At 32.7% G+C, this 27,391-nt stretch overlaps 4 protein-coding genes across 4 annotated transcripts; 2 read left to right on the forward strand and 2 right to left on the reverse strand.

Moving 5' to 3' along the window:
• Positions 1 to 9,333: 9,333 nt before the first annotated feature.
• LOC133299350 (uncharacterized) lies at positions 9,334 to 10,525 on the forward strand. The gene is made up of 4 exons (XM_061498809.1): positions 9,334 to 9,688; positions 9,833 to 9,883; positions 9,983 to 10,116; positions 10,213 to 10,525. Exons 1-4 carry the CDS (start codon positions 9,374 to 9,376, stop codon positions 10,298 to 10,300), a joined length of 588 nt encoding a protein of 195 aa, XP_061354793.1. The 5' UTR covers positions 9,334 to 9,373; the 3' UTR covers positions 10,301 to 10,525.
• Positions 10,526 to 10,637: 112 nt separating this feature from the next.
• On the reverse strand, positions 10,638 to 13,293 carry LOC133299351 (1,4-dihydroxy-2-naphthoyl-CoA thioesterase 1-like). The gene is made up of 3 exons (XM_061498810.1): positions 12,950 to 13,293; positions 12,611 to 12,802; positions 10,638 to 10,929 (listed from the first exon to the last, which is right to left on the reverse strand). The coding sequence occupies exons 1-3, from the start codon at positions 13,088 to 13,090 to the stop codon at positions 10,777 to 10,779; spliced, it is 486 nt and encodes a 161-aa protein (XP_061354794.1). The 5' UTR covers positions 13,091 to 13,293; the 3' UTR covers positions 10,638 to 10,776.
• A 3,382-nt stretch (positions 13,294 to 16,675) lies between these two features.
• On the forward strand, positions 16,676 to 17,642 carry LOC133299354 (phosphoserine aminotransferase 1, chloroplastic-like). The gene is given in 2 exon segments (XM_061498813.1): positions 16,676 to 16,690; positions 16,842 to 17,642. Coding segments are annotated over 2 exon segments (816 nt in total).
• A 2,188-nt stretch (positions 17,643 to 19,830) lies between these two features.
• On the reverse strand, positions 19,831 to 20,826 carry LOC133299358 (1,4-dihydroxy-2-naphthoyl-CoA thioesterase 1-like). The gene is made up of 3 exons (XM_061498816.1): positions 20,686 to 20,826; positions 20,239 to 20,430; positions 19,831 to 20,112 (listed from the first exon to the last, which is right to left on the reverse strand). The coding sequence occupies exons 1-3, from the start codon at positions 20,824 to 20,826 to the stop codon at positions 19,960 to 19,962; spliced, it is 486 nt and encodes a 161-aa protein (XP_061354800.1). The 3' UTR covers positions 19,831 to 19,959.
• Between the last annotated feature and the right edge of the window lie 6,565 nt (positions 20,827 to 27,391).

Raw genomic sequence — 27,391 nt, forward strand, 5'->3', positions numbered from 1 at the left:
GCAATCCAGTTGAGGTTGTTCCCTTTTGCTCTTAAGGGAAAGGCTCTTAGTTGGTTGGAAAGGCAGCCTGCATCAAGCATTTCTACATGGGATGATATGTCTCAGAAGTTCTTTGCTGAGTTCTTCTCGATGGAGAGGTACAACCAGATGGTGAATGATTTCACCTATTTCACTCAGTTACAGGGTGAGACTATGTGTGGAGCATGGAACAGATTCAAGGATCTAATGAGGAGGTGTCCTCAGTATAACTTGACTACTGGTAATCAGGTGAGAATATTTTTCAATGGTTACAAGCCTGAGATTCGGATGGTGTTGAATGGTGCAGCAGGTGGCACTATTAAAACTCTGAGAGAAAATGAGACTCTTGAGTTGATTGAGAGGATGGCTGCCAATGAAAATGAAGTATTGTCATCCAAGCCTAAGAGAGGTATCCTTCAACTGGAAGGTAATGATGCGGAGCTGGCTGAAAACAGTTTGTTATCTCAGCAGGTAGCAAACTTGACATCAAGGCTTGACAAGATGCAGCTTGCTGGTGTTCAGACTAAAGTTGCTGCCGTTGTGTGTGAATATTTCCAGGAAAATCATGAGTCTAATGAATGTCCTTTGATGCCTTCTGATTCACCTCAACAAATGCAAGTGAATGGCATTTGGTATGATCAGAGACCTCAGCAACAAAATGTTCAAAGAGGTCAGAATTTTGCTCCTGGAGGTAGTAATTATCAACGGAAGATTCAAGGCACGGGTCTTGATTTCAATTCAAACAACTACTTGTAGCCTCCACCAATCCAACCCAAGGAAGCTTCTGATTTTGAGAGGTTAGTTGGACAAATGGCTCAACACTCTAGTGCTTTCATGGAGGAGACAAGGGCCAATACCAAGAACACACAGGCTTTTATCAGAAATTTGGAGAATCAAATTGGCCAACTGGCAAAACAAATGGCTGATAGAACTCCAGGTACCTTCCCTAGTAACACAGTGTCCAATCCGAAGGAAGATTGTAGGGCCATCACAATTAGAAGTGGTAAAGTACTTCCATCTCCTGAAGTTGAAAAGAAGTCTATTGTGATGTTGAGACTAATGCGAATCAAGTGTCACTGACCTTATTAGAGAAAATAGGAATAAGGCATATAAGATCCGCAAAGATGACTCTGCAATTGCCCGATCGCTTTGTTCAATTGTTGGTTAATATTGCTGAAAATGTACTAGTGAAGGTGGGAAACTTTGGGTACAGAGAAAATTTTGCAGTCATTGATGTTAACGTGAACCCTGCTTTTGCTCACCTTCTTGAAGAACCATTCTTGGCCACCACAGATGCAGTGGTAGATGAGCTAAAAGATGAGGCAATTCACAAGGTGGATGGAGTCCAAGTAAGTAATCTTGACTTTAAAATTAATTCTTCATCACTTATAATTTTTCCCTCAGATGTACAAGCACAATTTGTTGAAGAAAATAGAGATGGAAAAACAAAGCTCAAGAATCCTCATCTATTAAGAACCAAAAGCAAACCCAAGGTTAAGATAAAGAAATCCAAAAATATGACTATGACCAAGGGGGAAAAGCCAGTTTTGGTTCTTTGCTACAAGCCACCATGATCACAAGGGGTACGTCAGGCTCGTGACGTTAAACAACCAATAATAGTTTTTCTGTTTTTATTTATTTTAGAGTAAATACCATTTTTGGTCCTCAGCAAATTTCACATTGCCCGCTTTAGTCCCTAGCAAATAAAAAGGCCCATCGTGGTCCCTAAGAAATTCAAAATGGACCCATTTTAGTCCTTTTAAGGACTAATATGGGTCTTTTTTGAATTTGTGAGGGACCACGATTTCAACTAAATGGGTCCATTTTGAATTTCTTAGGGACCACGATGGGCCTTTTTATTTGCTAGGAACTAAAGCGGGCATCGTGAAATTTGTTGAGGACAAAAAAGGGTATTTACTCTTTATTTTATTTGCTTAGTTAGTTTACTTTTAACAAGTCAAGTAATTGGTGAATTAGTGACCATATGAAAAAAAAAATTAAATCTGGGAATTGGCACTATCAGCGCCAACTTGGCGCTAGTAGCGCCATAAGATTGAAAAGAGACAATGAGCTCCGCGCTCGCAGCGTGAAATCCACGCTGTCAGCGCCAAGTAGCGCCACAAGAATGAAAAGAGACAATGAGCTCCGCGCTCGCAGCATGAAATCCACACTGTCAGCGCTAGAAACCCACGGAAGACTCGCGCCAACAGCGTGAAATCCACGCTGACAGCGCCACTGGGTCCAAAAGTTCCAGTGAGATCCGCGCTCACAGCGTGAAATCCACGCTGTCACCGCCAATGTTCTCACATTTTACCTTGACTTTAGTGTTTTCTTTTTGTTGTTTTTAGATTATGGTTTGATTATGTCTCCCTTTTATACATTTCACTTTTATGATTATTCTGTTTGATGTTTAACAAGTGTGTGAGTGTTCCACCTGCGCAGAAGTAGCTTCACTGTAATGGTTTACTTTATTGCTGAGGACAGCAACATTCTAAATCAGGAATTGGGCGCATACCATATGCGATAACTGCTAACTGCGGAACTACACAGAAAAGACGTCTAACAGAAATTTTTCTGAAAAAGGGGAGATATTTTAACCTTCAATTTTTTTTTAATTATTTTTGATGTTTTAATTTAATTAATTTGATTATATTTTTCATATTTTTAGAAAAAAAATTAAAAAATCCAAAAATAGTGAATTCCTGAACAAGCGTTCTTAGATTTTACAAAGCTTACTCAGTAAGTAATTAGATTGAACTATAAGAAGCATGATATCTGTGGAGCATTCAATTGTTTTTATAATCTGGGAATGATGACTGCTCGTTTGTATAATTGTTTTGATTAAAACTCTTAGGTAATGCTTGATGTAAAATTTTGAAATTAGATTCTAATTTGAATCACAACTGTGAGGATTTGAGCCTAAACAGAAATAATTTTTTTTCAGAGAGGCCTCACTGTAGTAGTTTTCTAGAAATTGAACTATTTCTCTGGCTTGCATGCATTACTGACATGATAAAGGCATATTTATTCTTGTTAACTTAGAGCCAAATAGCCTACCTAAAAGAATTTTCCATTGTTAGCCCTTTTGAGCCTTAGACCAATTTATTCAAAAACCTGATGAAAATTACTTAACCATTTCTCCATTGACACACCTTGAAAGAGATTGAAATGCTGATCAAAGGAAAAAGTCAAGGTACTTCTCAAAAGAAAAGTTAAGTAAGTTGAAAAAGGAAACAGAAGAATGGTTTGCAAAAATACTGCAAAGAAAAAAATTTCTAAAAAAGAAAAAGAAGAAATTTGCAGCTCAAAAGAGAAAAGAAAGAAAATATCTGCAAACAAGGAAAAGAAAAAGGTAGTGAAAAAGGGAAAAGAATCCCAAATTGATGAAATGTGGCTGATGGAAGAAGTGTGAACTCCTTAGAAATTTCAAGCTTATGGAATTACTGCTACACTGATGGAATAAGTGTGAACTCCTCAAACACTAAGAGCGATGAGAGTATATTTATCTGGTGAGGAATATTCACGTTAGGATCTGATTTCTTGATACAACTGAAAAGCATTGTTTGAAGTTTTAATAGGAGGTTACACATGCATAACAGTCTGATTTCTTAAGATGTTCATGTTCCATGTTTTTCTTCACAGAGTTAATCCTTGCTTCTAACTTTAATCTAGTACATTGCTGAGGACAACAACGTTCAAATCTAGGATTGTTTGATATGCCTCCAGCATAGATATGATTTTAAGCCAAAAAGATAAAGAATCTTGGTCAATCTTGAACAATAAGGGCTAGAATTGTTATTAATTTGATAAATCTCAATCAGATACCTTGTTACTGATTTTTTGTTGATTTTGTAGGAAAACAAGACAAAAAGAAGCCCATTTGGAAGTACCAGCTGAAGTCCCACGCTAGTAGCGCCAGAATTAAATTTCATCCAGAGACTCCCACGTTACTAGCGTGGAACTGGTGCTAGTAGCGCCAGCCATTTAAAACTCCCACGCTACTAGCGTGGAACTCACGCTAGTAGCGCCAGCTTGCAGTAGCTCAATAAAACTCCCACGCTATTAGCGTGGAACTCACGCTAGTAGTGCGGGAGTTACGTGAGAAATTTTTAAACAAATCCGAGGCTGAATCGGAGCAACATTGGACCAAGATTTACGATAAAGATTTAATCAAGATTTCTAAGCAAGGATACAAACTCTATAAATAGAGACTCAGACCCCAGGAAACAGTAATCTTTGGCTGGAGAGAATTCTTGGAGACTCGCGCTTGAGATCAGGATTCCGACAGAGTTGAAGACCGGAGATCATTGATTCTTCTTCTTCTTCTTCTCCTTCTTCTTTATTGCTTTTATGAATTCTTTTAATTTGTTTAAGCCAGCTATGTCTGGCTAGTTTGTTTTCGTAGTTGGGATCACAGACCCGATGTGAATCCTTTATATTTTATGTATTGATATTTTATAAGTTAATTAGTTAGTTTGTTTTATTCTACCTGATTTAATTTTTCATATCTTGTTTAGAACTGATCACTCTAAATTATAGGGCTTTGAGGGTTAGGACTCACAATAGACATATTGAGGTTTTAGTCTGGACAATGGTAGAATAATAATTTGTTTATGATCTAGACATAGGCTTACATAAATTGCAGACTCATAATTCATTTGCTTAATGCTTAATTCAAGAGGGATTACTAAGACATTAGGATTCTAATTGGATTAAAGGGTTGAAATCATTAAGACATTAGGGTTCAACTATTTTATAGGGAAATAATGAATTGTCTGAGCAAACGAATTAATTAATTATAAAATACAATATAGGAATATAAGGGAGGATCAGAGGTGAAGTGCATCCTGGCTACATCCTTTTTATAAATTTTTCATCAATACTTATTGCGTTCTTGATCCTTCCTTAAGGATCATAGCAATATTTTTCTCCTGTTTCATTAGATAAATCATAGCAATATTTTTTTAATAGGTAAATATTATATCGTTGATGCTGGATTCATGTTGAGAAAGGGGCTGATCACACCTTATAGATCAACACGCTATCACTTGAAATAATTTTTCTCAAGAAATTTACCTCGAACACCTTATAGTTTTGTTTACTTATCTGTATTTTTGTGCAGGCATGACTACTTTGGGTATGGCCAGTCATAAAGGAAGGTGTGTACAATTTAATAATAAGAGAAGTAATATAGAAAAGTAGTTTTAAGTATGCCATTATGCATGTAATTCTTCAATTTCAGTTGAGTGATAATTATGAGGTCTAAAATCAGAGCCTTTTCAAGATTACTACACGCTGAGAAATGTATTATGTCTAGAAAGTAATGCTTGTTTGTGTTTTGTATAATATTCAAGGACTGGTGAGGTGCATCAATATCTTGTATATTGTAATACTCTGATGGATGATTGCTTTGTATGAAAGAATTTGTCCTTGCATACAATCATTAGAAGTTCCTAGAGTTGATGCAATCTTGTAAAAATACCTCAAATGAAACTTCTGTGTAGAGAAAATTGTGCTTGAAGGATAAACATTTGATTAAAGAAATTTGTTACTATCAATCATAAGTTATAAATGCTGTGATTCTTAACTGTACTCTGATGATTGTAACATCGGATTCAAGTTATTACATTACTCAAGAACTTATTCAATATAACCTTTGTTTGTGTTTTGTAAAATAAAATCCTGAAGATTTTTTTTTATTCTTATGATGTCTATACTATTCTAGTATTCTCTGCTCCAACTTCAATCATAAAACGGGTGCTGAGGATGTACATTTCACAGCTTTGTTCTCTAATTATGAATCTGACAATGACATTGATGGTAATATTATTGACGAGGGGATCATTGATGAAGAAGCTCTGGCTCAAAATTCCTCTATGGATATGACTGAGTTTAAATAGTGAAAATTGTAGTTGATTACTGTATTTAAACCTTGTTGAATAGTTGATTGTCTATCTGTTGTTTTCCTTTTCCCTATAATGAATCTATTGAATTTGAAAAGATTTCCCCAAAACTTTGAGCCTCTCGTCAATTCCCATCAACTTTCAATTTTGATTTATGGATATGTACGATTTTACTGCTAGGGGTTCTAATAATCCGACTATACACAAGCATTTTTCATTAGGATAATAAAAATTACTTCTTGGCATAAAGATTTTAAAATAACAAATCCCATTCAATCTCAACTAGTGATGGAATCAGCATAATTTTATATTTTACCTTTTAGTTTGCAATTTCATATACTTAAATCATTATGTACTAAAAATATATATATATGAATCATTAGGTCTCAAGAAATATATACATCATATATATAAAAGTGAAATAGACTATTTTAGAGAGAGAGAGAGAGAGAGAGAAAATAAATTTTTAGAGATAAAATGTTTTTTAAATATAAAAATTACGTAAATATTTTTTTATAATAATTAATTTTATTTGTAAAGTATAATAATTATATTAATTTTTAAAGAAAGAGTAAAATGATACAAATATCTTATTAATTCAATTTTCATCCTTTACCATTTTTTTAACTCCCAAACAAGAGAAGAGAATACCCTTCATTTCCCTTCCCCTTGGATTCCTTTGCTTCCCCCACCCTTCAAACTCTCAATCAAAGCCTAAGGGCTACTGCAAATAATTATAGATAGACATGTCAAGAGAGTTGCTTAAGGGCTTGTTTGGGAGTTAATTTTAGGATGGAAAGGAAAGGAAGGGAAGAGTTTTATTAACCCTTCTCTTGTTTGTAAGTTTAAAAAAGTGAGGGAAATGAATTGAAAAATTTCATTGAAAACGTGATCTTTTTTAGTAGTGTGAAAAGTATATAAATTATTTTTTTAGAAATTTTATATTTAATTTCAAGGGATAGGTTATTCTACGTACTTTTTTCTGCCTACCACTCTAAAACACCGTTAGATCATAATCTCAACTATCATTTATCTTTCTCTCTTCTCTTGAGATTCTGATCTAATGATGTTTTAGGGTGGTAGACAAAGATAGGCAGAAAAAAGTAGGTAGAATAACCTATCCCTAATTTCAATTGTAAAATATAGTAATTATGTTAAATTTTTAAAAAGGGTAAAATTGTAAAAATATCTCATTAACCCTTAATTTTTTTTTCCTTACCATATTGTTAACTCTCAAACAAGGGAATAAAATACTCTTACGGGGGTGTATTGGATTAGAATTTTAAAAGACTTTTTTGAGCTAAATTTTTTTATAGATTTTAAAAGACTATTTAGAATTGGAGAGACTTTAAAGACTTTTTTTACAATCAAGATTTCATAAGATTGGATTTTAAAGGATTTTAATAGAATTTATAAGATTTGAAAGGACAATATGGATTTATAAGATTTTAAAAAACCATATGAATTTTTAACAAACATTTAAAATTACAAGAGTCAATAAAAAAGGAAAAGATTATACTTACAGCCTATTTTTGTTTACCACATTTTACAATCATATCTTAACCGTTGATTTCCGTCAATCAACAATTATCATTCATTGAAAATTAAATATTAATTAATGAGTTTGATTTGCGAAAATAATAACCGTTGATTGACGAAAATCAACGGTTAAGATATGGTTGTAAAAGGTTGTAAACAAAATTAGGTTGTAAGTATAATTTTCCCCATAAAAAAATAACAAAGAAATGTAATGAAATTAATACAAAAAGTAAAACCTAATATAATTTTCTAAAGCAGTAAAATATAATATAACTTTTAACAAACGTTCAAAATTACTAAATAACAACTTTTCACATATCTAATGGGTAGAAAATTATCTTCTTCATTTGGTATCAAATCTATGCATATATGATTATAAGACCCAATTTTTTTAATTATAAAAATAATTCTAAATTTGCATATAGAACCTAAAGCTCATGATAAAATTTCGTTTGGAATTTTTTGCATTTTTCTTGAAAACCTTGGGGTTTTTATTTTACGTGATGAGAGTTTTCTAACCATATATCATATGCATATTTTCATTGAATATTCTAAGAAAATTTTGAATATGAAATTTTGGGTTTAATTACATGAAAGTTTAGAAAATTTCTCATATTTTTTTCAATCGATACATTGAAACCTTAAATTGCTTTGGGTCTTTTGAGAAAAAAGCTTTTAGTTATCTATTGAAAATTATTGTTAAGGAATTCGTTCATGAATGTATTGTTAAGAAATATAGGGTTCATATTATGAAAGTTCCAATCTTTCTTTAAATTGATATTGTTTCATTGATATAAAATGAAAATTAGTTCCCTGTTATTTTTTCACTGTTTTATGTTGTTTTTAATACAAAAATCACATGTTTTTGTGCCAAGAAAAATCGTGACCCATAGCTTGAAAAATCACTTTTTAAACTTCCAAAATTTCTCAAAAATATGTTATTTTGAGATAAATTATATTAAAATCTCGTTGGTTTGTTGTTTTTAGGTTGTTTTGTGATAAAATCGCTCAAAAATATACTTTTTTTTTTTTAATTTTGACGAAGCTCCCATGGCATCCTAGGGGTTAGGGTGAGATTGTGAGAGAGACATCCTATTTATATTTTTCACTAAAAAGTTTCACGGAATTCTCACCAATAAAAAATTCATTAAAATCGTCGGAATTTTGAATACCACGAGATTGTGATTCCATTGTTTAAAATACTGATTGAATACCAACAAATTTGAATGGATTCTAAAATAATCTTTTAAAATCCTAATCGAATACCAACGAATTTTTTTGTTCAAAAACAATCTACTAAAATTCTTTGAAATCTCAATCCAATACACCTCCTTAATTTCCTTTCCTTTCTCTTCTTTTCTCTCCAAACTCCAAACAAAGCCTAAGGAGATGGCTGATGATGCAAGGATTCAACATGGGCAACATAAGGGTAAAATTGACAAGTTAATTAAATTACTAACGATGTTAAATGTAATTATAATTACATTTAAAGTTTTGGAAAAGGTCATGCAATATTGTTACGTGGCTATTATAATTATTATAATAATTATTATTATTATTATTATTTGGGTTTGCTTTTCTTATAGTGAATGTAGATAAATTATCTACATGGAGTTCAAGATAACGTCGTTTTGAAGCAAAAATTAAAGTATTTTTGTAATTATAATTTATTTCAGGGTTATAATAATTTTTTTGATTATAATTTTTTTCCAACCCAAAACGATATCGTTTTGAGAACGAATGTAGATAACTTATCTATATTCATGTTATAAACATTAAAACCTTATTATTATTATTATTATTTATAAACAGAATCAGAATATCAAGTGCGATTGAAATGGTCTTCACAGTTCACACTGTTCACTGACAAAGTTGAAGAGCACAAACTTGCAAAATCGGAAACTTTTCCATCAATGTTGTCTCAAATGCAATCGCGGTCTCTGGGCCCTTTCAACTTCAACAAATTCCCAATGCCCACGAAAATTCCCGCCTCTCTCGCCGCTTCACGTGCTCCGTTCTCCATTAGTGTTAGAAGCTCATCCAATTTGCCGCCGGCTGCCGGCGATTCAATTCCGGCGCCATTAATCTCAGAACAGCTTACACTCACTTCGCCGCAACCTACGCAACCGCTGGTCACGGCAGCTCCGCCCATTGCGGTGGCCAGAAATCTAGGGCTTCGGCCAACCCCTGAATTGGGGTTTCTCTCTCACTTGTTCGTTCTCTCCATGGTACTGTAATCATTACCCATTTTTCTCAGCAACTACGGTTAAAAGTTGCATCTTTAAGCGTTTTTGTCTTTGGGTAACCGAGATGGTTTTCTTTTTCGCAATCAAATGAACTAAATCCTTAGCTTGTGCTTTTTGGGTGTGTAGGCTGTTGGTGCATTTTTCTCAGTGGCTGTGGTTTCAATTCCAACCTTAATTGTAAGTTCACACACACACACACATACACATGTGATTGCAAATGTCAGTGATGTGTTGAATGACTAATGTTCAAACAGTTGTTGTTCATTTCTTGCACAGGCTTTTGGAAAATTGGGAGCTTCAGTGAAGAAATTGTCTAAGGTTGTTTCAGAAGAGGTACCTGGAACTTTGTCTTCTCTCAAACTTTCTAGTATGGAGCTGAACGATTTGACACAACAACTTAGCAGTCTCAGGTAACACTATTCCATGTTTTTATTGCTTATTTGTTTCTTCTATATGGTTGCTTCTTGTTAGTCTATCTTTGACCATGTTATGTCAACGTTTTTTAGGCATAAAATTTCCAGTGTTCGCTTAGGAAAGAAGGACGGAAGCACTACTAGCTCGAGATCCTTTCGCAAGAAGAATCCAGCAGCCTAACATTGCTAACACTGCTAGGTCCGTTAGCATTTTGTTTCTGGAATTAACCTTTGATTGTTTGAATGGAATCACTGAATAGGTGTATGGCCTTTTTATTCACATGGTATCCATTGAAATTACAAAATCAGATGGAACCACTGTCATTTTTTAGTTTGAAGCTGCCGTTCCAAAATAATGAGAAAAGCTGCTCAATGAGGGTTCTATGTTGATCCTGAGGATAGGTAAATTACTGGCATTGACGTAGTGTTGGATCTTGTGATTGAGCTGTTGGGTTCATCTGCCATGTGTAATATGAAACATTTACAGGTATAAGATAGATTATACTAATATTACTATACTTCCATTTTAGCTACGAAGTCTGTCGTGGTGTACATATTGAAGTCTTAGAATCTTGATCTGTATATATCTGAATCATTGGGTTATTGTAACTCCATTCAAGCAGAATTTGAATTTACATTAAATAAAACTTTAAATATTTACAGTTTTGCATACTTCTTTAGCTTTTCACCAGCATCTTTTGCATGATCTGGGACAGGCATGTTACTTAATAGAGTTACCCGAGAAGATGATACCAGTGATCTATTTTGTGAGTTTGATGGATCAATCTTCCAGATTCTCACCTCCCACACCTGCTACAAAGAAAACTGTTATGACATGCTTTTTTCACGTTAGTAAGCCTCAACAATAACAAAGGGTAAACAGAGTCTTGTTTTTAGGGATATGTGAGTGGGTAGTTTTGTTAGCAGATAAGTATCATAGTAGTGGGTTCTTTTATTTCTGTTTTATTCTGTTTATTCATTTTGTGGAATAAAAAAGGGATTGGAGAATTAGTTTTTGCACTTGTGTGCTTTAGGCAAAGCTTCCTCAATAGAGCTCAACTTCACTTCTTTAACATAGGCCTCAGAGGGAAACCCGTACCGCTTGTTTTTATTAATTTTTTTGGCTTTTTATGGTTGCAAATTTAACCAACAAATATTTAATAATTACTGTATCTTGCAGTTTCTACTCCACTGAATATTTTCTCCCAAGGGTAGTGGGTTGGTGAATGCCCATGTCAAGCAGAATGAAGCTAGTAATGTCTTCAAGCCCATAGATATTATTGATACTGAGATTTCTGTCTCTACTGTAGCTTAAAATTATCCATGAACAGAATAAATTTTGGATGCTAACTCTTAAGAATGTGGAAAAACATTGGTTGGGCTTAGGTCGGAGTGAAAGCAGGAAGGAGGTAAATGAAAATGACCACACTATTCTCCAACTTCTCATTTCTATCCAATTAAACCTTAGTAGGGATTATTTGAATATCGCTTGATGTGGTTTGCCATTATTTGCCAAGTTTTATTATATGATTTGGGTTTTAGACTGATAAGCCCTTTACTGTTAATGATCAATTTATTGTGGGTTGAAAGAGAATGGAGGAGAAATCAATGGTGAAGATTCCTCTTAGAAACATAAAAGAATTCTTACGTAGGAATTTTTCCATTTAAAGACTATTAAGATCTTAATAAAACAATGACTCTTACAGGTTGTTGAGATTTTTTATAAAAGTAACTTGTGATGGGAGGCTGTTTTTAGATTATTACTATTGATAGGCTAGGGCTCCTCTATAGGTATGTGCAACAAGAGTGGCAATTGGATCCACTCATCCCATGCACTCCATATTTGAATCCAAACAGTCCTGTCAATTATAATAAATTTTATGGATTGTATAGACTCTGCTAATTTTAATTAATGGATGGTTAATAAATCATTCAACATATCCATTGGGTAACCAATGACCAAGTGTTAGTGTGAGATCAATCTATTTGCCACGAGATCAAATTCTTTGTAAGAGAGAGCGAGGAGGCGAGGAGGGCACATGAGAGGGATGAAGGGAGGGCAAGTGGGTGAATTGAATGTCCATCCCCATTAAAATAGATTAATGGATGGATTATGTTTTAATAATGATTTAGTAGACGCTAAATGGATTAATGGTTTATTCTTTAACCATTCATGATAATATAATTCAAAATTCATTCAATCCGTATATTTGTCACCCACCTGTGTCAGATCTCTTGTTTGTTCCATAGATAGCCTCTTGTTAAAGGAAGATATATAGAACTGAGCTTAATTTGTTCACGCATGTTGTTATCATTATCTCAATTCTACATCAGTGGAGAATACAGATACGTTTCTGCTTTCTAATCGCAAAGACATGATAGATATTCTGTAATTCTTGTTAGGTATATAATGGTTTAATATTATCTTACAGAAACTAAAGATAAATTGTAAGAAACATAATATGGAGAGAAATAGTGATATGGAGAACACCTGAATGGTTCTGCCGATATTTAAAGGGGTAGCTTCCGCATGGACCAAGTCACCCATCTCTGCTCGTTTCAAATGGTTGATGCTAAGTTGAATTCCAGCCACTCTTTGATAACCAGAAGCCATATGAGCTCCCATGCTTGCCAGAGACTCTGCTATCATTGCTGATACCCCTCCGTGAAGCACCTTAAATGGCTGTCCCATGCACAATCAAATTACCCTTAGATCGTTAATTCCTCTTGTTTATTTCTCGAGATAAAAAAGCATGAAACTTTTCCAAAACATTCATAAACCAAAGAGAAAATACTTGTTATTAAGAGACAAAAATGCAACTAGGTTGACCTGGCAGCACTTCTGTGTAACATGGAGACGGCCAGAAACTCTCTCTGGTGATAAGTTTTCAATCTCAAACCCAATTGAATGAAGGGGAACATCCAAGGCAGCAGTCTTTGATGTTGCCGATGATGATGGCTGGTCCTCCATGAACAAATTGGACCAAAGGCTATACTTTCTCTTCTTTCGCTGATTTTGTTGCTATTTTTCGTAAGGGTAACAAGCCAATTTTGAGGCTTTGTAATATGGGAAGGTGTTCTAAAATGGATTGAAGAAACATTGGAAGTCGTTGATCCAGAGGGTATTTTAGACCATTCAAATGAAATGAAAGGTGAGTTGGTGAGTGAGGTTTTGCATGTTGATAAGTCTTCGGGTGGTTGGATGGTGGATCTCGTAGGTGGCCGGCATATTGGTGGTAGTCAATTATGTCCATCAAAATGAATATAGAAACAAAAGACGGTGTAATGGCATTGACAATGATTTTTGGACATCTAAATTAAAATAATAAACCAATGATTGTAGTTGCGACCTATGTAGCACCGATACTGATACGGGACACATGACACGACACAACACTCTGACATGTTAATTTTAAAAAATATTAGATTTCGACACGTTAGGACACGTATTGATATTAAATTATTTTTAATTTATGTAGTTTATATTATATTTAATATTTAATAATTTAATAAAAAAAATGAAGTTAAACTTGTAATACTCATCAATTTTGCAAAGAAACACAAGATATCTCAAATATTTATATTAAACTCAATAAAATGGTAATCATAATCCAACGAATCTAATAGTTGGAACTAAAAACGCAACGCAACGTAACCTTTGAACTATTTTTTGAGTTTCTACAACGCGTGTTGGAGTGTCAGAGAGTGTCGGAGTGTCGGAGAGTGTCGAGAAATGTCGGACATGACACGTCAGAGTTTTTGAAGTGTTGGTGCTTCATAGGTTGCAACTTGTTTCAAGTGTTGGTTATTTCCTCATTCAGTGTGCTTCATTTTATAAAGAAATAATTCTGAATTCTCTTGACTAATCTTTCTATCAATGAAAAAGTATTAAATGCTTCTTTATTGAATATTAAAAGAATATTTTAGGAGAATATTACGAAATTCTCCTAGTGGAGATGGCTCTCATTCTCGCCTTTTTTTGTCAGTGTTTAAAAATCTGGCCCGACCATTGACCCGGCCAAGGTCAGGGGTCACGGGTTTAACCGGAGGGTCACATGATCACTTTGCTGACCCAATTTTATATATTAAAAAAATAAATATATATTCTATATGAAAAATTCAAAAAAATCAAACAACCAATCATTAAAGATTCAAAATATACTTAACATAATTCAACCAATTACATCTACAAATCAATATTCACAAGTTAATCAAACTATCAAAGTATAAAGCATATATTTCAAAGGAGTTAATGAAAAGTTATATCATCAAACTCAGGCCCTTCTTGTTCTTCTCATGCACCTACAATAGTATGTGAAAGGAGATCTCTTACCCAATAGATAATAGCGGAGGAAAGGCGACGACACGACAAATTAACGGTTGGAAAAGAAGAACCAGCACGGTGGAGGAGATCACCGGAACAAGAAGACTGAGTCTGAGTCAGGGAGAGAAGATCGAAAGAGAAGAAGAGGAACGATTCAGATTTCAGATGTAGTTCTAAATCTTGAAAATCCATATACTCATAGTGTTACAAGTTGTATATCCACACTTTGAGAGTGTATATTCATTTCTAAATATTTTTCTCCTTGTATTCTTGAGTTGAAAGGGTTGTGAGACCCATTGTTTGAGAGGTAGCCAAATACCTAAGTAAATTTAGAGTGAATCGTAAGGTTGTCAAGTACCTGTAAACTTGGAGATTGTGGTATCCAAGAACCCGAAGTCTTGGAAGATTGTAAAGGTTTGTCAAACACCCGTGAAGCTTGACCATTAATGAAAGAGTTGATCGAGCAGCTTCAGTCTGGACGTAGGTCACAAGTGGTGATGACCGAACCAGGATATATTGTGTTTACAATTCTCTAAACTCTAAACTCTTTATTTCTAGCATTTTAATTTCTTCTTTGATATCTTGTATGTGCTAGAATAAGTTCTATAATTGTGATATATTATATATTATGGATTGTTTGAATATATTGATTAGCTTTTCACATATCAAAGTTTGCTTGAAATAATTATTTAGAAACTAGAAGGAGACTTTTGCAAAAATCTTATAATACTCAATTCACCCCCTCCTGAGTATGGAAGCCACATTACTAACAATTTTTTCACGCACCTTTTGCTTTTTCACTATAGTTGCTCTCGGGAATGGTGCTTTTGCGACTCATCGTGATAAAATCTTCATTTGATGACATCTTTTAATAATAAAACTCAACAAAGATAATAACATTAAATTTTAACTTTTATTAAAAAATTTGTTTACGTTTTTACTTGTATATTTGTGTACAAATATTATTTTATTAAAAAAAATTGAAAATTAAAAAATTTATATTTTGTATAAAATATTTTATGAAAGCGTTATATATTTATTTGTTAAAATAATTTTGAAGGTATTAAATACAATAAAAAATTAAGTTTTTTTTAAATTAAATTTTTAAATAGTTCACGAATTGCTCTAACCCATAAGGCTTTTGACTATGCGTACCTTTATTATTAGAAGTCATTTGACTCTATAGACATTTTGGCCCCAATTAACACGTGTTAGAATCTAATGGGGCGAGTTGACCATTTTAACATCTCTAAATTAGCTTATCTCAATGTCTTGAAGATTTTCTTAAATATGGATGACAATTTGTTTATAGAAAAATTCCAACTTATGCACGTTGGTCGTATGTAGTTTGAACTCATCGGTTGATTGGCATTTGCAATGTCAATAGTCCGAGCTCGTCAAAGTTTTAGTACTCCAATGATTAATCTCATATCTAATTTTTTTTAATAAAAAGCATCATATTATATACACATAAATTAAGTTAATTTAAACTCATTCTTGATGGCTATTTTATTGATTGATGAAATCTGGTAACTGGGGGCGGACTGCTACATTGTCATTATGGGAAGCGACTACACCTTCAAGTGTGACCAGAAAATTAAATGACATAACATTATATCATTTTAAGAGAGAGATAGACACAGAATAAAATTTTTTATTTAAATTTTAAATTAAAAAAAACCATCTACTTTCTCTCTCCCATGATTTCTATTTTCTATGTCTATCTCTCTCCTAAAATGACATAACTTATTTCATTTAAAATGACAAACACCAAGTCAAAATATTAAATATTAGAGTAAATACCCTTTTTCGTTTCTGACAATATTCATGAAGCCTCTTTTAGTCCCCAACAATAAAAAAGGCTCATTTTGGTCCTTAATTTTAGAAAAATAGTGCCACGTTAGTCCTTCTGTTAGTTGAGCTATGACGGTGTCACTAACGTGTCTGACGTGTACTGTTAAGTCACTGACTCACATTCCACGTAGGACCAAAAACGACATCGTTGAGGTACCTTCAATTTTTTTTTTTCTTCTTCTCTCCCGCTTGAAGTTTATCTGGAGATTACAACGCTAAGACCTTCCCTCACTTTCACAATTTGCTTCTTCTCTCCCACGTCGTTGAGGTACCCTGTTGTGAATGACCAAAGCTTTTGACGGAGTCTCCATACCATAGTCTCCGTTGGACAAATCGAAAGCCCTAGCACTAGCGTCCATTTCACAGAATGTGTGGTCAATGACGATGAAGATGGTGCTTCGGAGGAAAATTGAAATGTGGGTCACGAAATTGGCCAGGTTAGGGTTTGGATTTGAATAGAAAGTGAATTTTTTCGCAAAAATGGGAAAGCTTAGCGTTGTATTGTGTTGCTCCCACTCTCTGCTTTTGCAGTGGCAACGGTTAGAAGAAGAGGGTGACAACGAGCAATGAAACCAAGGAGGTACAGAAATACTGTAAACCAAAGGTGATCTGGTCTGGGAAATTTGAAAAGTACACAAAGATTCCATCTTTTGATTCATTGGAGTAGAACCCTGATGCTAGGTAGTTGCATATATGTGCAAATGAGACTATTCATGGTGTTGAGTTTAAGGATTACCCAACACCCAAAAATGCAAGTGGCATTTTGGTTGCTGATATGTCTTCAAATTTTTGTTCCAAGCCTGTTGATGTGTCCAAATTTGGGGTGATCTATGCTGGGGTTCAGAAGAATGTGGGGCCCTCTGGTGTAACCATTGTGATAATCAGAAAGGATTTGATTGGGAATGCTCAGCCAATGACTCCTATGATGCTTGATTTTAAGATACATGATGAGAACAATTCACTTTACAATACCCTTCCTTGTTATTGTATTTACATGTGTGGTTTGGTGTTTGAGGACCTTTTGGAACAAGGTGGTTTGAAGAAGGTTGAGAAGAAGAACAAGAAGAAAGCTGAGATTCTCTACAATGCCATTGATGAAAGCAATGGCTTTTTTAGATGCCCGGTTGAAAAGTCATTGAGGTCTTTGATGAATGTGCCATTTACTTTGGTGAAACTAGAATTGGAGGCTGAGTTCATTAAGGAGGCTGCTAAGGAAAAGATAGTTCAGCTTAAGGGACATAGGTCGGTGGGAGGTATGAGAGCTTCCATTTACAATGATATGCCTTTGGGTGGGGTTGAGAAGTTGGTGGCTTTCATGAAGGATTTCCAGGCCAAGCATGCTTAGAGGAGGATCCTATGTCTGCTAGAAATACTTGGATAATCGTAGTGGTTTCAACTTGGGTGTACTAATTTAATCTCATCATTAGTGCATCATAGTTAGGTACACTACTTTTGTGCAAGCATTTCTCTGTTATGCATAAAGTGTCACTATGATTCCAAAGAATCTCTGACAGTTTTTGCTTTCTTTAGTTAATTAGGCTCAGGTTGTCTCCTTTTCACCTTTTTAGTGCCATGTTTGATATTCAAATTTGGGTCGGCAGGTTGTGTTTTCATTACACTTACCATTGTCGACTGGAAGTGAACTAGTTTAGGTTCGATTTATTGGTATGTCCTCAATTACAAGTTTGTAAGGTTTGAGTCCAATGTGATATTTTACTGGATGTAACATGGTATATTTGCAATAATAAAATGAGGATGAGACATATTGAGTTATTGTGGAACTACAAATACCTTGATTTATTGTGGAACTACAAATACCTAGCTTTGGTTTACATGTACTCTAAATTCTTTGATTTCATGTCCCTGTTTTTCTTTAGTTAGGGACAAAAAAAGGCCCCGTGATTTTTGTCAGGGACCAATAAGGGCGTTGGAAATTCACGGTGGACCACTCAAATCCGCGTCAGCAAACTAACGTGCCAAGTGTGCACCGTTAGTTGAGCCGTTAGATGAGATTTAACAGAATGACTAACGTGGCCTGTTTTTTGTAATTTAAGGGACCACTATGTCCTTTTTTTATTGCTAGGGACCAATAAGTAGTTCATGGATATTGTCAGAGACCAAAAAGAGTATTTACTCTAGATATTATAACCATTTGTAACCCCGAAGAATTTTCTCCAGTTGCGCTTCCGCTGTTATTAGCCGATTTGTGCAAAACATCAAAAGGGGTCAAAACTTAATAAGCACGTTTTATTAATCTCTTTCTTTTCCATATTTTTTGTCTTTTTTGTTGCAAAACATTTTTAATACTGGGGAGATTTTCTACTGTGTAGTTTAGTGGACTCTGTTATTTAATTTTTATGGAGTTTAAAAGAAATCTTATTATTTAGCCTCAGCAGAATTACTAGTAGCACACTCTTTAGTATGAGAAAGGATCCATTTTTTTACACTCTTTTCAACACTTCATTTAGTATTGAATGAATTTCCATTCTGGTCTCACTAATGAAAAATGTTTAAGAAAGAATGTCTAAAATGTTTAAAAAATGCTTAATTCTTTTTTTTTGCTTCGGTAAACAAGCCCAAGTCTTTTTTAATAGAACTAGCATGAGATTTTACTTAATAGTAATAAAAATGTTTAAGAAAGAATGTCTAAAAAATTATGTTCATTGCACTCCTTTTATCTTTGATAAAGCCTGATTACTGCTCATTCTGTTTGTGAACATCTATTGCTTCATTCAGTAGAGGAAACAGAAACAGAAAGTGCCTGTCAATGTTTCACCAACGCTATGAACTATGAGCTTCTATCAGCTATTCGCACAAAAATTAGGGATTTTGGTGAGGTATCAAATATTCAATGATCACAAGATCATGAGTTCAATTCTTACCGCCTCCTCAATTTGTGAAAATAAATAAGCATAAAGTAAATAAAAATAAAAATTGGGTATCTGCAATATTCACGTTTGGGCTCTTGCGTAAGGAGGTGTATTAGAGAATAATATATATCATTAAAAATGCCTTCACATAATTTCTTAAGGTTTTGGGTTAAAATAGTTCTTTACATAATCAGAAATAAATTCACCATATGTTGTCACACGAGTTCGGTCCTCACCACCCTCCACTTATCGAATTAAATAAGCATAAGGTAAAAAAAAAAAAAAAAACGAAGTCTATATAATATCCACGTTTCAAATCCAAAGACTCTTAGATGAGAAGGGTGTCACAGAATAATATAAACAAAGGACTTCATCAAATACCTTAAAATATTAGGTTCAAATAATTCTTTATAAGTATCGTCTATAAACTAAGCTGCCATGACTTGAGCAATGACTGCGCTGACCCGCGAACTCCTTTTTAGGATTGGTTGAAATTGGGATTGTAATAAACATTGAGGGATCACTGATCTGCTCATACAGTGCCACTTAAAATTCAAGCATTCACAACCATAAAAATACCAAGGAAAAGAGTTACTATCACTGAAATTTAAAGCAGAAAATGACAGAAAAATATGTACACAAGTAGAATTAATGACTGCCGTATCTGGTATTGAAAATGAAACAGACACAAAAACAGATGTCTGGCAGGTTTTACAGATAAGAAACACATTGTATAAAATTTGAACAATTTATTATCTTCCCAGTTGCATACGACAATTGTCAATTGCACTTTCACAGCTTTGCATACTTCTTGAGAATTTCACTATTAGCCTTTGCATGCTCAGGCATAGGAATATTGACTATAATAGTAACTCTAGAAGATGATACCAAGATTTTGTCCTTTGACTTTGAAGGATCATTCTTCCAAAGCTGCACCTCCCACACCTACTAGAAAATAAAGAAAAAAAAAATCAAAATTGAAAAATTGAAGCCACTACTAGACTAGTAACTTGTAATCACCTAGAGTGTGATTCAAAAAATCCAAAAGATGAACATTGGATTAGAGAAAACCTGAATGGTTTTGCCAAGATTGATAGGAGTAGCTTCAGCAAAAACAAGGTCACCCAATTGAGCAGGTTTCATATGGTTGATACTAAGTTGAATACCTGCTATCCTGTTATAACCACAGGCCATGTGGGCCCCAATACTTGCAAGAGCTTCTGCTATCAAAGCTGATACCCCACCATGTAAAACCTTGAATCCCTGTTCAGTTTTTGCACGATTAATCACATTAATGTTTTAATCAATTAAGATAAGGGGATCATGTATTTTCTGATTCGACATACAAAAAAAATGGATGGAACTCACTGGGAAGAAGAGAAAGAAAATAAATGAATTTTGTTCACTTTTTAATATTTTGTATCATACAACCTCATAAACAAATCAGCATCATCTTTAGATGTTACGGGAAAATTAAAAGAAGAAACTTTGCAAAAAAAAATGTAAAATAGTGCTGACCTGACAACTTTTCAGGGTAACAGGTAAACGACCAGTGACCCTGTGGGGTGATAAGTCATCAATCTCGAACCCAATTGCGTGAAGGGGAGCATCTAGAAATGCTGTCTTCGTTGCTGCTGCCGACAACGTTTGATCCTCCATGAATGGATCTCGAAGATACCGTGTGGAGGCTATGGATTTCTTTGAGAATTTATAGCCTTTCCCTAATTTATTTGTTTGGTCACCTTGGTGATTCTTTTGTTTGTTTTTGTTTTTGTTTTTGTTTTTGGTAATATGTTTGTTTGTTAATCACTTCTTTTTTGTTGCTTTAGAAAATTTGAAGCTTTAAAAATTGAATATTGTTTTTTAGGTTTTAGTATTTGAGATAGATTATATTCATAATTTTTTTTTATAAACTATATTAAGTTGTAAATTTATAAAAAAAAAAATCGTCAATGTAAGCCTTTCCTTAGTAATTTATATGCCAAACTGCATATAAAGTTATCTTTTATGAAAGTCGGTGAGATTCCATGAAAAATATTATTGGCTTGATAAAAATTGATTTTTTTTTATTTAAGAAAATGAATCCATTGTCTGAAATATAAATTGACATAAATAAAAAAATAATTCTTTAACACATCATCTATTAAAATTATTAATATTTCTCTTATAATATGAGATAAAATTATTTTTTGCAAATTCAAAATAAAATGATTTTGCAATTTGAAAAAAAAAAGATTTTTATTAAACTTCATAAAACAAAAGGAAAAAAAATTCAAAACACCTTATTTTTTTTTTTCAAAACCAAAACGACGTTATAAGAAATATTTTTATCTCGAATACTTTTTTATTAAATAAACATTTTATATTGTAAATTGAGTTATCATTTACGTACGTTAAATATATATTATTAACTAAAAATATACTTTCTTTCTTTTTGGATATAAAAATAATTATATAATCAAACATAACCTTTTTTAAAAAATTCTTCCGCGAAAATAAAAATTTGAAGATAGGAGTTGTCTCAGAGATACATAAGTTGCACATGGCAAAAAGGCCGAAATTGTAATGTCGAAAACAAGAAGACGGTCGTGGGTAATTATCACGAACTTCAAGAAAGGTAATTCAAATTTTCTAACTTCATCTTTGAAATTAACGTGTGATAGATTCGATTAAGTGCTTGGAATGTCCTTTTTTTTTATAAGTACAAATTAAACCAAATAAGTTTTTATAAAAAAATTTATAATAAAAGGAACTATTTTTTTTTTTTTTTATAAGGAAGAAAAAATCAAAAGCTCCTACGTGGTATAGGAGCTTTTTTTAAGTTTTCAATTTTTTTTTTAAATAAACAATTTTTAAATAGCTTTTAAGTTATAAATTTTATAGAATAACCAAAAAAAAATTAATTTAATTTTTTTTAAAAATTTAGCTTTAATTTAAAAATAATTTTTAACTTAAAAAGAGGGGTCGCAAACAAACTCTAATATTGTGAAGTTTTTTTTTTTTTTTTTTTTATTTCTCGAGGTATCCTCTGGCCGACATTCGAAGAGTAATTCTTTCGAGGCGGGAGATCACATTAAGTGGGTAAATCTCTTTCAACAAAGCATTTTTCATACTCACGGTCAGAAATCGAACCCCTGTCAGCATAACTAAGAAACCTAGTTATCTACCAACTGTGCTGAGCTTTATTGATTATTGTGAAGTATTTCATTAAAGAATAATTTGACCAAATAAGTTCATTATTTAATGCACATCAATCCTAGTACATAGACAAAAAGAAAATTAAAAATATAAAAACTAACGGCAAGGTGTTTTTGGTAAATCTTGCATTCAGAGAATCATAGGAATCATTTTGTCGATTTAATTACATGAATTCGCTTTTTAATAGTTATCTGCAGTAAGTCCAATACGATATTATTTTGGGTAGAAATTATGGTATTTTTGTAATTTTAATTTATTTCAAGGTTATAATAGTATTTATATTTATAATTTTTTAAGATTTCAATATCATAATGATGTCATTTTGAAAAAAAAAATGCAGATAACTTATCTGCAGTAACTCTGCAAAAACATTTTTTCCTAATTACATATGCTCCATATAATTTTTGGTGTTGTCACATTGAGCATGTGGGTATTCATTCATTAGATTGAATCAAATTGATTTTGCTGGGAAAAGCCAACTAACACCAATCTAATTGGCTTTTCTTAATATTATTCAATCGATTTAACTGAAAATATAAATCCAAATATCTTAAATTTTTTGCTAGAATTATTTTAATATATAAATTCATTAAAATATAGAAATCAAATTTTATTATAATATATCAAATATAAGTCTTCATTCTACATCAAAATACACTAAATACAAGTTCAAATAAACTCACCATAACATAAATTTAAATTCTAAATATCATTCCAACTTAATTTCCAATCTTTTAATATAGGTACGAATTCAAGCGAGAAAATTAAGTTTGGCTTGAGATATAATAAGAAATTTTAATTAATATAAATAATATGAAATTCTATTAATTAAAATATCACACACACGCATATATATGTGGATGAATCCGTTTACAATTTTTTTTTATAAACTTACAAATTACATTATATATGACCTGTCAGACATCAATAAAGATTGTAATTAAACAAAAAGTTTGTAAATATAACTTTCCTATATATATATATATATATATATATATATATATATATATATATATAGATAGAGACACATGCACAAAATTTCAGTTTCTTTTGGATTAACTCAACTTTTAAATTTTGATTTGAAAATCCATTAAATCTAATTAATTTTTTATTATTTAGATTTTTTTCATTTTTATTTTTTAGCGACTCAATTTTCTAAATCTTAATCATATTGATTTGGTTTTAAATACCTCTAATATTTAATCCATATTTGTTACATCATCCTTCTTGTAATTTAAAAGGGTAAAATTTTTATACCAAAAAGAAAAAAGAGTAAAATTTTATTTTCCGTCCATGACTAGTTATTATTAATTTAGTTCTTTAGAGATTAATGCTATCAATTCAATCACTTACGGTTGAAGAGAATAAAATATCGAGAATTTGAATTTGATGTTAAGAATCAAATTAGCATTATTTGTTAAGAATTAAAATGGAATATACTTTTAAAATAACACAAAACTATTAGTTTGTTGATTAAACTAATGTGGATTTAGAAGTATATATCTCTCAAAGGATGTAGTATATATGTTTATATGGAGGTGATCAAAGTAATAATCTTATGAAATAGAGGTGGTATTTTATCTGAGGTAACTCTAAATTCGAATAGAGTAACAATTTATAAAAATATGTAAACTTATTTGTTTTATTTATGTAAAATATTTCCTAATGATAAGAGATAGAGGAAAAAAAGTGAGCCGAAAATTGTTAATCTTGCCTACATTATCACAGTGTAACATTACCTTACTATTATATGCTATGAAGCACCGACACTTTAAAAATTTTGACGTGTCGTATCTGACACTTCCCGACACTCATCGACACTCCGACACTTCACTACTTGTTGCAAAGACTCAAAAAAGATTTAAAGGTTACGTTGCGTTGCATTTTGAGTTCCTACTATTAGATTTGTTAGATTATGATTACGATTTTATTGAGTTTAATATATACTTTTGGGATATATTATGTTTCTTTGCAAAATTGATGTGTATTATAAGTTTAACTTTATTTTTTTGTTAAATTATTGAATACTAAATATAATATACACTACATAAATTAAAAATATTATATAATATCAAAACGTATCCTAACGTGTCAAAATTTAACATTTTTTAGAATTAACGTGTCGGAGTATCGTGTCGTATCTCATGTCCCGTGTCGGTGTCGGTGCAACATAGATTATATGTGTACGATGCTGAAAGTGAGAGAAAAATTTCCTATGACAAAGCTCTATTGTTCACTATGTGGTGTTATCTAAAAGGGAAAATTGTGTATCACTTTAAATGACACAAAGTTATGTCATTTTAAGTGAGAGAAAAAGATAAATTATGGGAGAAAAAATAGAAAAAAAAACTTTTTACAAATATGATCAGTCCCATCTTTTATGAGAGTTAAAGAATATAAGGTGTGTCATTGAAAATAACACACTTTTTTCCCTATCTAAAATGTCCTTGTGCAGGCCAGCAGAGCATTAATAAATTCTTATGATAGGCAGACAACATTTTTACCTTGATGTATAAGATTGGATAAGCTTTATTATAAATGCATTTATCCGTTACACATGTTAATTATTAAATATAGTTTTTATGATATTCGTTGTTAAAATTTTTCAAGTTTGTAACGCTTCTGCTGTCAAGACTCTCTTATTCTATCGGCCAAGAGACTGAAAGGAAAACACCACATATAGATGCTACATCGAAAACATCCAACGCCAAAAATCATAGAAGCTACCTCGAAAACATCCAAGGCAACAAGATCTGACTAAAATAATCAAATTTATTTAAGTGTTTGGCTATACACGAAAAATTTATGTAGCTTATCCAAAACTTTTGGATGTTTGATAGAGAATACATTTTTTCATACCGAGAAATATTATTTTCAAAAATATAGTGGGAAAATCATTTTTTTGTGAATGTTATAAAAAAGTTGTTTGATATATCAAAATATTACTGAAATTTTGTCTCAAAAAAAATATAAAATTTTTTCGACAAATAAAATTTCAAGAATACCATTCTTTTGAGGGTATTTTTGGATGATATTTTGAAAGAAAAATTGTACACAAAGGAAAAATCAGATTCCAGATAAAATTTTCATAAACCTTATACCAAATGTAGGTAAATAAAATTTACACTATCACTTTCTTGGAAATTTCAAAAAATCCGCCCTTGCAAACTCTTTAAGTTTTCTGGCTTATACATGAAAAATGTTTTTTTAGCTAAGTTTTGCATTAATATATCCTAAATTTCTCGTCAAAGATGTACTAACCCAATGTTTAAAACTAAATAGTTATTCGAATCTATAGAAATATTAGCGATTTGAATTCTATTATTTGACGTTGATAAGATTGACATAATTTGTTTCTTAATGTTAAACTTTAAGGAAAAGGTTATCAATATATAGTTCACTCGAGATTCACTTGTCAATTTGGTTCTTAATTTAAATATTTTGACATCAACCTCAAAATAATCCTTCAATCAAGTTTAGTTTGATATCAAACCCAATTAATGTCAAGTGGATGTTTATTAGGCCAAATTGATAATTTCCTAAAAAAATAATAATTTAATAGTTAAGATAAAAAGTGTACCGTGTCTACCAAGCCAACCCCTGATTTTGTAGTCTTTGAATTTTGAAATATTCTTGTTGGAAGCATTCAACAGTGTATAAAGGAAAAGACAGAAAAGAGTGAATATATTATTGGAAAATTATTATTATTACTTTTAGTAATATTTGGAAAATTATTATAACTAATTTATTTTAAATATTCTCCAACTTATCTCTTTCTTTATTCTCGCTCATAATCCAAGCCCAATAATGATTCCATCTTATCTTCTAGATTTCCATCATGCATTCATAAACGTTCTATTCAAATTAGGATGCATGCTTGGCATGAAATAAAAGTACAAGAAGGTATTTACACATTTATAGGAAGTAAAATATAAGGAAAAATTAGCCAATTTTCAAGTTTAATTCATAGAATAAATTATTCGATTCAAGTAGCTGGTTCACATGAAAAATAACTTAGAGATTAATATTTTTAGGAGATAATTTTATTTACTACACACATAAAAGTGTGTAAGAAACATTTTTTTTCCTTTATTCTGCTCGCATGGATCCATATAGCTCCTCACACATTTTTATGCATGTATAGAAAATAAAACTATATCTATATCATGAAAAATATTAATCCCGATAACTTATATGATTTTTTTTATACATAAAGAAAAGCTAAAAAGCAGAAAACAAAAAGTGTAACATCCCGAGTGATGACGATGGTGGGGAGTGATCGCCGATGCAAAAAGGCATGGACAAGGAGCGGCTCCTGACAGGCTTCCAGCGAGGGGTTACATGCATGAATGAATCGAATCGACACCAGCAAAAGAAAGATTCCAAAGATTGTGCAGCTATGAGACTGTACAGTTTGGAATAGCTTATAAGAACTAATTGGTACTACCTATACTAACAAGATGCTTCTACTTTTCAGTAGCCCAGAACGGAAGAACTCCACAGTTAAGCGTGCTTGACTTGGAGCAATTCTGGGATATGTGACCTCCTGGGAAGTTTTCTCAGGAAGTGTGCGAGGGAGGAAAAAGCACGCTGAAAAGTCTTGTGTTAGTATGTGAAGGTAGTCATTGATTCTTGAAGCGGTCGGACGTTACAAGTGGTATTAGAGCAGGGTCTCTTTTCCAATACGGTGTGGTTCGAGGGGACGAACAAGGCAGAAGCTGGTGGGCATGTAACATCCCAGGCCCTGACGAGGGCGGGGAGATATCGCCGGTGCGAAAGGGCATGGACAAGGAGCGGCTCCTGACAGGCTTCTTGAAGCGGCCAAGCGTTACAAGTAGTATCAGAGCAGGCCCTCTCTTCCAGTACGGTGTGTTTCGAGGACAAACAAGGCGGAAGCTGGTGGGCATGTAACATCCTAAGCGCTGACGAGGGCAGGGAGTGATCGCCAGTGCAAAGAGGCACAAACAAGGAGCGGCTCCTGACAGGCTTCCAGCGGGGGGTTATATGCATGAATGAATCGAATCGA

This window comes from Gastrolobium bilobum, unplaced genomic scaffold (assembly GCF_033153095.1).
Source record: "Gastrolobium bilobum isolate Gb01-03AN ecotype WA unplaced genomic scaffold, APGP_CSIRO_Gbil_v1 utg20882, whole genome shotgun sequence".
Classification (NCBI taxonomy): domain Eukaryota; kingdom Viridiplantae; phylum Streptophyta; class Magnoliopsida; order Fabales; family Fabaceae; genus Gastrolobium; species Gastrolobium bilobum.